We start from the raw sequence: 10978 nt of genomic DNA, 5'->3' as shown, positions 1-10978 counted from the left end.
ATATATGGCCGTAGATGTAATTGTTACTGCTTGAACAGGCATAAGATAATGTTATCTCCCCTGGGTAACTCAATATTTAAATTATTAGTCGAGAGAAGAAAGAGGAAAAGGAAGAAGAGAGAAATGAGATGAAAAAGGGAAAAGACAACTCTGCAGGTGCACTATGAGAACGTTTAAACATGATACAGAATATAAGCTGTGAACCGGGAATCACTTTAAATGCACAGTTTTGTTATAAGTTAAAACTTAAATAGGAGGAGTTTAGATTGGATATAAGGAAGAAATTCTTTACTGTTAGGGTGGTGAGGCACTGGAATGGGTTGCCCAGGGAAGTTGTGAATGCTCCATCCCTGGCAGTGTTCAAGGCCAGGTTGGACAAAGCCTTGGGTGGCATGGTTTAATGTGAGGTGTCCCTGCCCATGGCAGGGGGATTGGGACTGGATGATCTTAAGGTCCTTTCCAATCCGAACTATTCTGTGATTCTAAGTTAGTACTGTTTGGCAAAAGGAACATTTATGGCCACTTTCGGCTAGCACTGCAGGCAATTACAGTTTGTCTTTCCTGCCTGTTTATTCCCCTCCCCTGCACTGTCTAGATTTGGGAGTGGAAACTGGCCTGAGCAGAGACTTCCTCATAGGATTTGCTGGGATAGACTCCTGCAGGGTAAGTCCTCATCTCTGTGAAGGCTGACAGCAGGTGCAAGGTGGAAATGGCATTTAGTTTGTGCACGATGCTTAGGTCCACACAGCAATTCCCCGAGGACAGCGTGGTGTTAAGCCCTTGGCATGGCTCAAGCAGCTTCTCCAGTGCCGCGTGGTTTTGGGCCCAGCTGCAATTACAGTGGTGCGGCGCCGACACACAGACAAGCCCATGGCTACAACAGTGGTACAACAGGTTTTCATAGAGACCTCGTCAGAAGCAGAGCCTGTATTTACCATAATGAAACAAATTATGGAGGGCGGTTGTTTGCCCTGTTAGGGGTGACTGTTTTTCCAACTCGCAGACCTGAAGCTCCACCGCAATGAGCAAGGCTGGGCTGCAGGGCTCAGGTGGGGTGGAGCGGGGCCCTGGGGGCAGGGGACGGCTTGGTGACAGCATTTACAGCTTCTGCAGTGTAATAACGTTTGTCTTAAAGCTGTAGTTGCCAGATTTGAAGTTGAACACGCAGGTCAAGAGAGGTGATCCTGCCCCTCTGCTCTGCTGACACCCCACTTGCAGCACTGCATGCAGTGCTGGTGTGCTCAGCGTAAGGAATGGAGCTGTTGGAGCAAGTCCAGAGGAGGCCACGAGGATGCTCAGGGGCTGCAGCACCTCCCATATGGAGCCAGGCTGAGAACATTGGGGCTGTTCAGCCTGGAGAAGAGAAGCTGCGGGGAGACCTCAGAGCAGCTTCCAGTGTCTGAAGGGGGCTACAAGGATGCTGGAGAGGGACTCTTCATCAGGGACTGCAGCGATAGGACAAGGGGTGATGGGTTCAAACTGAAAGAGGGCAAGTTCAGGTTAGATCTAAGGCAGAAGCTCTTCCCTGTGAGGGTGCTGAGGCGCTGGCACAGGGGGCCCAGAGAAGCTGTGGCTGCCCCATCCCTGGCAGTGTTCAAGGCCAGGTTGGACACAGGGGCTTGGAGCAAGCTGCTCCAGTGGAAGGTGTCGCTGCCCGTGGCGGGGGGATGGAACTGGGTGATCTTAAGGTCTCTTCCAACCCAAACCAGTCTGGGATTCTATGATTCATCTAATTTAGCAGGTTTCATGTTTTCTTTTCATCCAGGCAGTGTGTGGCGGGGGGGGGGGGGTCCCTCCTCGAAGCCCTTGCTTCCCTCTCGCCCACAGGCAGCACTGACAGGGCGAGCAGGCCTCAGCCTCGGGAGAGGACACCCGGCTTTGCCTTCCAACACGAGCATCGCTTAGCGTTGGAGGAAACGAGCGGGGCCAAGGACCACGTCCGTCCGTCCGCCCGCCCTCCCCGGCTCCGCAGGGTCCCGCACCGCGGCCCAGGGGCATGGGCACCGCCTCCTGTTCGCCCACTGAGGTAAATGTGCGCGGGCCAGACTACAGCTCCCAGCGCGCCCCGCGGGCCGTGACGTCAGGCCGAGGCGGGGCGGAAGCGGGTTTCCCTGGCTGTGCGGCCGGGCCCGGTTCCGGGTGTCCCTGCCGCGGCGGCGGCGCGGGGGGGAGAAAGATGGCGGCGGACTTGGAAGCGGAGGTGCAGGCCATTGACAAGAGCCTGCTGGAGTGCTCCGCCGAGGAGATCGCCGTGGTAAGCCGCGGCCCAGCCCGGGGCGAGAAGCGCTTGGAGCGGAGAGAGAAAGGAGCGGGGGGCCGCGGGGCCGGCACCGTCCTGCCGGGCCGGCGGTGGGGCCCAGAGGGCCGGGGGCTGTTCGTGTGGCCGGGGCTAGGCCGTGGCGAGGCCGAGCAGGGTTCGGGGGTTCTGCTGGCCGGGCAGGGTGCGAGTGCGGCGCTGGCGCCTCTCGTTGCCCTCGGCCCTCTCTTGTCGCCGGCGTCGCTGTTGCAGCAGCGGGGTCCTTCGGAGCGCACAGCCGGCTTTTCCTGTTGTTGTGGTAGCTTCCAGCGAACCGCCCAGGCGCGGGTGGCCCTGCCGAGGCTTGGCGAGTAACGACGGCCGCGGCGGTAGCGGGGCCGCCGCTCAGGACCTCACTCCTTCGTTTGCTGTGGCTTTGCCTTCTCCAGGCAGCCGACAAGTTCGCTCCTCCTGCCTCGTTTGTTGCCTTTTCGCTTGCAGTCGTGTCTCGACGTGAGAAGGTTCCTTCTCCCCGGTTTATTTAGGTCGATGTCTGCCCGCAAATAAGGTTTTGTAGTGCTGAGTTTGTAGGGTTCTTCCTTGTTCTTGGGTTTTCAAGATGCTCTTCTAACAAAGGCTTGCACTGGTTAAGCTTAGGGCTATTGGAATGGGGCGTTTGTAGAGGAAATAGTGAAATCAGTGTAATACTTGAAGTAATCTAGTGGTGTTAATATACTTCTCTCGCTTCTATCCAGAGTAGTTGAAAGTGAAGTAAGGGTGAAGTTTTCCCAGAAACTTTTGTTTCTGGCACAGATGCCAGATCTTAGACCCTTGTGCATTTGAGGACCTGGATTTATGTATTAAAATGCTGGGACTGCTCATGGGCATATCTGTAGGTTAAGAACACGAAGAACTGCCTGCCTATATTTCAGTGAGAATTACATTGAGTGCTTTCCAGAAGAAGATACAAAGTAGTGTTAGACTGGATGGCCTCTAGTGGTCCCTTCCAACCTTAGCCATGCTATGATTCTGTGCTGTGTTAGATTTCAGATTATGCTGGTATCCTTACAGTGCAGACAGAGGTGTGATCAGATGGCCAAATGTGCATCCTTAGCTATATCCTAGCTAGCTTAGCTCCAGGATTAGTCTTCCTTCCCCTCATCAGCAAGCCAAATAGTTCATGAAGCACTTCATGAAGTAGCCCAAACTAAGCTCAGACTATCTTGTCTTTGTGAGTAGCAGATTATTTTTGGGTCACACTATAGATAAACCCAAGGCAAATGTGCAAAAGTGGAACACATTTAGGAATTAGCTACAGGTACAAACACCAGTTTAAATTTGGTCACTTCATTCTCCTTTTTATCCTCTGTCATCACTAGCGCAAGCTGTAATTGGCTTATTTGTATTACATGTTTTGTTTTCCTAACATCTCTTTATTTTAGATGTGGATTTAATAGAAGCCCTGATGGACCATTTGGCCAATGCTTTTCCAGGGCAGTCAAAAATTGCTGCAGGAGAATGGGAGGGGAGGAAGTGACAAGGGATATACTTCCCTCTTTGGGGAGAGTGGAACATTAGCTTTTCTTCCATGTGACTTCAGTTTGGAAGATAAGACAAACACCAATTGAAAACTTGCCTGAATACAAAATGCTTTTGTTGAAGAAGAGATTGCCACGTTTTGAGTAGTTTTGCTGGAGTCCAGTGCCTCCTAGGCAGCACAACAGACATACGCAATTCTACATGCACAACAGTACTTTGTCTTACCTTCCTGTTTCCTTGTCCTAGTAGCCTGTACTTCCTTCTGGTATTCCTTGTGCCAAGAGCTGATTTTCAAAGCCTTATGCACAGTTATGTGTGTAGAACTGGCTCCAAAAGAGGTTTAGGTGTGATGACGTTCAGTGTTGCCACACCTAACTTTCAGGCAACTACTCCCAGAGGTTTTGGGGATGGGAAAGCTGTTTACCTGAGGAACAAGAATTTTCTCTGGCTAGGTATTTGTCTGAGCTTGTAGGGTAGCTAATGTGCGCAGTGTATGTTCTAGGTAGAAATCAGTAGTGTATTGCTGCATTAAAAAGCTGACATTAAAAGTACTTCTTTTTCCTGAGAAAAATGCAGGTGTAATAACATGTGCCCTAGAAAATAATCTAAAAATGATCTTATTAAATGGAAAACATAGAAGAGACCAAGTTTCACTATGGTTAGGTCAGTCCCTGGTGGAAGGAGACACTTGGCACAAATGGTGAGAGGGAAAGATTAATGAACTAGGGGGAAAAAAAAGTAGTTGTGAAAAACCTTATTCATTTGTGTGGTGTTCTCTGGATCCTGGTGAGATTATCTGTAAACTTCTGGATTGCTGGATATGGCTTTTTGGCAACCTTTTCCCGTGGACTTCCTTGGAAAGGAGCTGGCTGAATAAAAATAATTGATCAATACGGAAAGATTTAGTAGATTGCTTATGATTTTAAGGATTCAAACTTAAGGTAAGAGAAGTGAGGAGAAAGCATCTTAGTCTACTAAGGGGTGTGCTTACAAATAAGTTGTTTAGGTTTTTTAGTATCTATTTCTGCTTTAGAAAACGTAGTCCAGTAAATGAATATTAATGGTCAATAATGAAATTAATATTAGTAAGTGAACAATATGTTAAAAAACCCAAGGGCTAAGTGCTGCGCTGCCTCTGGCTGTATCCTAAGGAACTTACTACAACCATTGCCTCAATCATAACTTCTTTAGAGTAAGTCATAAATAATTCAGAGTAAATCAAGCTGTAACGTTTGATTACCAAACCCACTTGTTTTGGTATAATTAATTCTTGGTTTCCATGTACAGTTTTAGGTTGATTCCAAATTCTTGGTCTGAAGTTGCCAGGGGGTATCTGGTTGTTATATTTACAATAAGAAATGGCAGACTAAGGCTGTTTATGTAACACAGGGTTTAATCAGTGCACACTTGCACTGTGGGCTTGCTCCCAGTTGTTTATTTTAAAAGCCTTGCAGCCTTAATTTACAGTTTGAACCTTTGTAAAGTTGTAATCCATAAGGCAGACATAAAACAAATGTTGTCCTAGAGGGTTGGTTTACTCTCTGTGTGTATTCAAGGGGAAAAAATCCCAAACAACTCAACAACTGGCAAGACCACTGAGTTTTTCAGTGGCTTATGGCAGCTGCAGATCTTTGTCTGTTGGCTTTTAAAAATCTTTGTCAACATTGTTTTTTACAATTCATTGTTTAAGAGAATTGTGCTGGGTTGACCTTGGCTGGACACCAGGTGCCCACCAAAGCTGCTCTGTCACTGCTCTCCTCAGCCAGAGGAGAGCAAATACACCAAAAGGCTCATGGGTTGAGACAAGGACAGGGAGAGACACTCACCAGTTACCAGCACAGGCAGAACAGACTCCACTTGGGGTCATTAAATCGTTACCAATCAAACCACAGCAGGATAATGAGAAATAAACCAAGTCTTTGAACACCTTCCCCCCACTCTTCCCTTCTTCTCAGGCTGAACTTCACTCCCGAATCCCCCACCTCCTCCCCCCGAGTGCCACAGGCGATGGGAATGGGGGTTATGCTCAGTTCATCACCCGTTGTCTCTGCTGCTCCTTCCTCCCCAGGGGAGGACTCCTCACACTCCTCCCCTGCTTCAGAGTGGGGTCCCTCCACAGGAGACCAGTCCTGCATGGACTTCCAACAGGAGTCCTTCCCATGGGCTACAGTTCTCCAACTGCTCCAGCCTGGGTGCCTTACATGGAGTGCATCCTTCAGGATCAGGCTGCTCCAGCCTGGGTCCCTTCTACAGGTGCATCCTTCAGGAACAGGCTGCTGCAGTGTGGGTCCTCTTTGGGGTCACAGCTTCTGCAGCAAACCTGCTCCACTGTGGGCTCCTCTGTCTACAGGCCACAGGTCCTGCCAAGAGCCTGCTCCAGTGTGGGCTTCCCATGGGATTTCAGCTTCCTTTGGGTATCCCCCTACCCTGGCGTAGGGTCCTCTATGGACTGCAAGTGGAAATCTGCTCCCTCATTAACCTCCATGGGCTGTGGGGCACGGCTGCCTCCCCATAGGCTACACCACAGGCTGCAAGGGAATCTCTGCTTTGGAGCTTGGAGCACCTTTTCCCTTTCTTCATGGACCCTGGTGTCTGCAGAGCTGTTTCACAATTGCTCAGGTGTTTTTTCTCACTCTCCCTTCTTAAATCTGTTATCCCATAGGTCCTGCCACCATCACTGATGGGCTCAGCCATGGCCTGTAGTGGGTCTGTCTTGTAGCCGGCTGCATTGGCTCTGTTGGACATAGGGGAAGCCACCTCTGCAGCCCCCCAGCTACCAAAACTTGGGGCCACACAAACCCAGTCCAGGAATTCATGGGTCTAACATAACACTTGAAATAGTGGTTCAGATAAGTTATTTTGGTGATAGGAGAAACCAAATCCCTCTAATTGTCATAGGTGATGTGTTGAAATTCAATGAGAGGGACCGTTACCTAATGCTGTTTGCCATTCTCCTTGTACTTTTTGTCTTTGCCTGTTCCTTGCCAACTCCAGGCTTCTGTTCCTCCTGTGTCCCCAGCTGGCAGCATCAGTCTGCACTCCAGAGAAATGCAACCAGCATAGTCTGGGCCTTATCCTAACAGTCACTGCTAATCTTGGACATTTTCCTGGTCATGCATCCCAGAGGAAAATTTGTAACAATTTGGTCTCTTAAATCTTGTGGTTTTGCAAAGGATTTTGTGTGTCAAAAGGATGAAATGTGCAGGCAGGGAAACTAATGATTCCTTTCTTAATGTCTTTCTGATTGTCTACACTTCACACTTAGAAGGAAGCGTGGCTTTCTAGCTTTGCATTGTCAGTTTAGTTTGTTTGATTTAGAAATTAAAAAGTCATCTTGATGCTAGAACTGTGATTGGTATTTTTATTAATGAACAATTTGTGTTCTTATTCCTTTTCATTTGAAAGAAATGGCTGCAAGCAAATGACCTTCAGAAAGAAGTATACCAGCATTTGGCCTACTATGTACCAAAAATTTACTGCAGGGGGCCTAACCCTGCCCCACAAAAGGAAGACATGCTGGCACAGCACGTTCTGCTGGGACCAATGGAATGGTACCTCTGTGGTGAAGATCCTGCATTTGGTTTTCCAAAGCTTGAGCAAGCGAACAAACCTTCCCATCTCTGTGGCCGTGTTTTTAAAGTGGGAGAGCCTACGTATTCTTGCAGGTAGTTCAGTTGAGCATTGTGAAGTGTTTAGAATTTGGAGTATTTATAATTTTGGGGAATGTTTTTCAATAAGAATACACTGTCCTCATGAAAAGTTCATATCCCAAAGGTAGTTCAAAGTAACCTTGCAGTGTTTCATAACAGCTGGAACCAGGAGCAAATGAACGCACTACAGATCTGTAAGTGGAAAAATATGAGTTAGCGAAATATTGAGTGTTTTCTGTACAAAAGAAATGTAAGACTCTTCATCAGGGACTGTAGCAATAGGACAAGGGGTGATGGGTTCGAACTGAAAGAGGGCAAGTTCAGGTTAGATCTAAGGCAGAAGTTATTTCCTGTGAGGGTGCTGAGGCGCTGGCACAGGGTGCCCAGAGAAGCTGTGGCTGCCCCATCCCTGGCAGTGTTTAAGACCAGGCTGGACAGAGTCTTGGGTGACATGGTCTAGTGGAAGGTGTCCCTGTCCTTGGCAGGGGGTTGGAACTGAATGATGATCTCAAGGTCCTTTCCAACCCAAACCATTCTATGATTCTAAGATAAGATTAAGAAAGTGGTTGGGATTAGCTGTCAGTGTGATTTAAGCTCATTAATCAGAAGTAAGTGGGCAGATTTGTGTGCATGTTATTGAGGTGTTTAATAACAGCTGTCAGAGTTGATCCTGTATTTTTGACCATTTTCCATGACCTGTTCAACCAATCTATTGGATGCTAAAATGTGAGTACCAGTTTCTTGTTCCATCCCTACCTCTATCTTTAGGTCTCTAAAAAATACCATTTTACTTGAAAGAAGACAGGAAACCACTAACCAATTCCAAATAGTTAATAAAAAATCTTCAGTTTTAAGCCAGTGTATTCCTAGCTGCATATTCATTACCTTATCTTCTCCTTCCTGAACTGTCTGTAGTTCAAGTTTAGTTTGTACCCTCTCTGCCACAGATTCTTCTTGTTTTGTGTGTGGTTTCTACCACTCGCTCAGACACTTGAACACTTGGTGGGTTGGCAGAGGGAGGGTTATGTCTGTTTCATTGCAAGGTTTTGTTTTCCTGGGTTTTCATCCCCTTCATTTAGGGGATGGAAATGATCTTAGACAAATTTTACTCTCTAGTAGCCTCCTCTTCTAGAAACATGATACCTTATTGGCCTTACTCTCTGAAGTTCTGATTCAGGGTGGACTTGAGATAGTTTACTTGGTAAGGTGCCTCTTCAAGTAGAATAGGGTAGGGAGGATAAAGACTTTCAAGAGGCTATAAAAAGAATTTCCAGAGCTTCTTTAGTACCTTTTCATGAAATCTGGTCCCAGAGAATTAAAAAAACAGAAGTAGCGTTTTCATTTAAGTCAGATTGCAGCCCAGAAGTAATATGTTAGTGAATGAGTTCTCTTCATACGTACTAATAAAAACTGTGGGAGTTCTGTTAATTTCTTTTAAACACCTGCTTTTTCAAGACAAACAACTCGATATATAAATGATATCCTTGGGAATACTGTCAGGTATGTTGAAAACAGAATAGTGCAAGCTGTTGGTGTAGAATTTAGAGAATGAGCGAATGTACTATTCATACTCAGGGTCTTTGAGTAGAAAAAAGATTTAAATACAGCAATATAATCATAATGTCATTCAGGTTAGAAAGGATGTCTTTGTAGGCCATCTTATCCAATCTTCTGCTCAAGTCAGGGTCAAAAGTCATTACAAAATACTTTTGCTGTTGCTCCTATCAAGGTAGGGTTTCACCTTCTTTAGAATAAGTAGAGAACTTAGATGTAAAACTGTATTTCCTGTTGTGCGTTAACAGTTTGATTTATAGCTGGCAATGAAGGAGAGTGAGAGTTTCATTTAAACTTTTGTGGGATACGGAAGAAAAATGATTTTCTGAGTCCATGAGATCCAGTAGCAGCAGTGGCTTTTCTGTCCAGTTGGGAAGCTTACAGATCTGCTTTTAAGTATAAGCATCCTTGGCAAATGGTCCTGAGTTTGTAAGTGTACTGCCACAGGTTTAGGGCTCTGAAGAATCAGTAATCAATATTGTAGAACTGATCTACCCAGTTTTGTAGGTATATTGTTGCAATAAGTTTATTTTTTAATTTAAGAATTACTATGAAACACAAATTAATCTAAGTCAGAAGAGCTTCATATCATTTGACTTTGACATTTTCACCTTCAGTGGCTCCTCTAAAGAAAACAAATGTGAAAATGGTACTTTATGCAGAGTAAGTCCTGGATGCCTAGTTATCTTTCAGTGATTAACCTGGTTTAATTTATTTGATGAAATGAAATGAAGAGAATTCTTGATAATAACATTTCCTAGGAGCTCTGGTGTTTTCTTTTAAACAAAATAAGTTGCTTCCCTGAATTCTTGTTCTAATAATAGCCATCATAAGACATTCATTCTCTTGGTAGTTATTTTCCCATTGCTAAACCTGACTCCCTTAATCTTGAGGTGCTTTAAGTTGGTTGTGTTACACACATTCACGTGTTTTCAGTGTTCCTCAGGGAGACAGTTAAATATAATGCATAATTCTCTCGTTCATTCGTTTACCCCCTTTTGCTAGAAATATGTCTTCTATCTAATATAGCGATGCTTGTAGACAGGACCTTAATTATGGTTTGTGGTCTCTTGGTTCAGGAAGTTGCATTCTTGGACCTCTTCAGTGAGCTTGTAGGGCTAAACTTAGAAGCAGAGGATTGATGTAATCTGTTGTGTGCTATGTTTCTTTCCAGTGTTCAGTGCAAAAAATGTCTTCTCCAGTTGCTGGAGGTTGGTAGTGCTTGTACTCTGTACTTGAGAAAGCTTGAGTGGGTTTGTACCATGTTCTGGAATTTATCTGTTTACTTGCTTGTATACTGGTCTCATCTGTTGAAGTCAATGGCTATATTGCCCAAATATACATGCTGCTCAAACAATATTGTAAAGCCTCTTCTTTTATGAGAACAGATGATTTTATTCTTCATTTGTTTCTCCCTTCTTTCCTTCCCTCTTTCAGGATAATCTGTACTTTAGTTGGGTGGTTCATTGGTGATATTTGAAAATTACCTGTTGTAAAAAGTGTAATTAGAAGCAAACTCTTTAGTTTAACACTGCCTTTTTGTTGTTTTTCCTTTGTTGGTGTTTTCAGGGACTGTGCAGTTGACCCAACTTGTGTGCTATGCATGGAGTGCTTTCTTGGAAGTATTCACAGAGAGCACCGATACAGGGTTAGTAATACTGCTGGAATACATGTTGTAGTCATTGATTTTGCATGTGTATGAAACTCCTTGGTTAATAATGTAGAATTCCAAAATGTTGGATGGACACAAAGTTTGGAACTCTGTCTGCAATAATCTTTCAAGAACTTGAGTGTTTTGATCCGAGCGTAAGTTCTGAAAGTTAACACTTGAAAGTATCGAGCAATTATATTTTATGCACACCAGTTAAGCTTACAAATGTGTGTTATCTTTACGATGTGAATTGGATACAGCATTAGAGCTGGTTTTTGACTTGATTTCACTGTGATGTTTGACTGTCTTTAAAGAAATTGAAAAACTTTAAGTAAGAACCCTCTTTTA

At 45.3% G+C, this 10978-nt stretch overlaps 1 protein-coding gene across 4 annotated transcripts in view; it reads left to right on the top strand.

The window, feature by feature from the left end:
* The first annotated feature begins 2125 nt into the window (after positions 1-2125).
* UBR2 (ubiquitin protein ligase E3 component n-recognin 2) overlaps positions 2126-10978 on the top strand; it is a 56457-nt gene continuing 47604 nt past the window's right edge. For 3 of the 4 annotated variants that reach the window (XR_013956555.1, XM_080614938.1, XM_080614939.1), the window contains exons 1-3: positions 2126-2254; positions 7181-7440; positions 10549-10627. Coding sequence is in view for 3 of the 4 variants with exons in the window: in XM_080614938.1 (XP_080471064.1) it covers positions 2177-2254; positions 7181-7440; positions 10549-10627 (417 nt within the window). In the remaining variant the exon portion in view is untranslated. Of the gene's footprint in view, positions 2255-7180; positions 7441-7492; positions 8152-10548; positions 10628-10978 lie in introns of those variants that run through there. The other variant, XM_080614940.1, reaches the window with a different exon arrangement.

This window comes from Psittacula echo (genome assembly GCF_963264785.1).
Source record: "Psittacula echo genome assembly, chromosome: 4".
Lineage (NCBI taxonomy): Eukaryota > Metazoa > Chordata > Aves > Psittaciformes > Psittacidae > Psittacula > Psittacula echo.
Note: the sequence above shows the minus strand (reverse complement) of the source record. Positions and strands in the feature narration are given on the sequence as shown.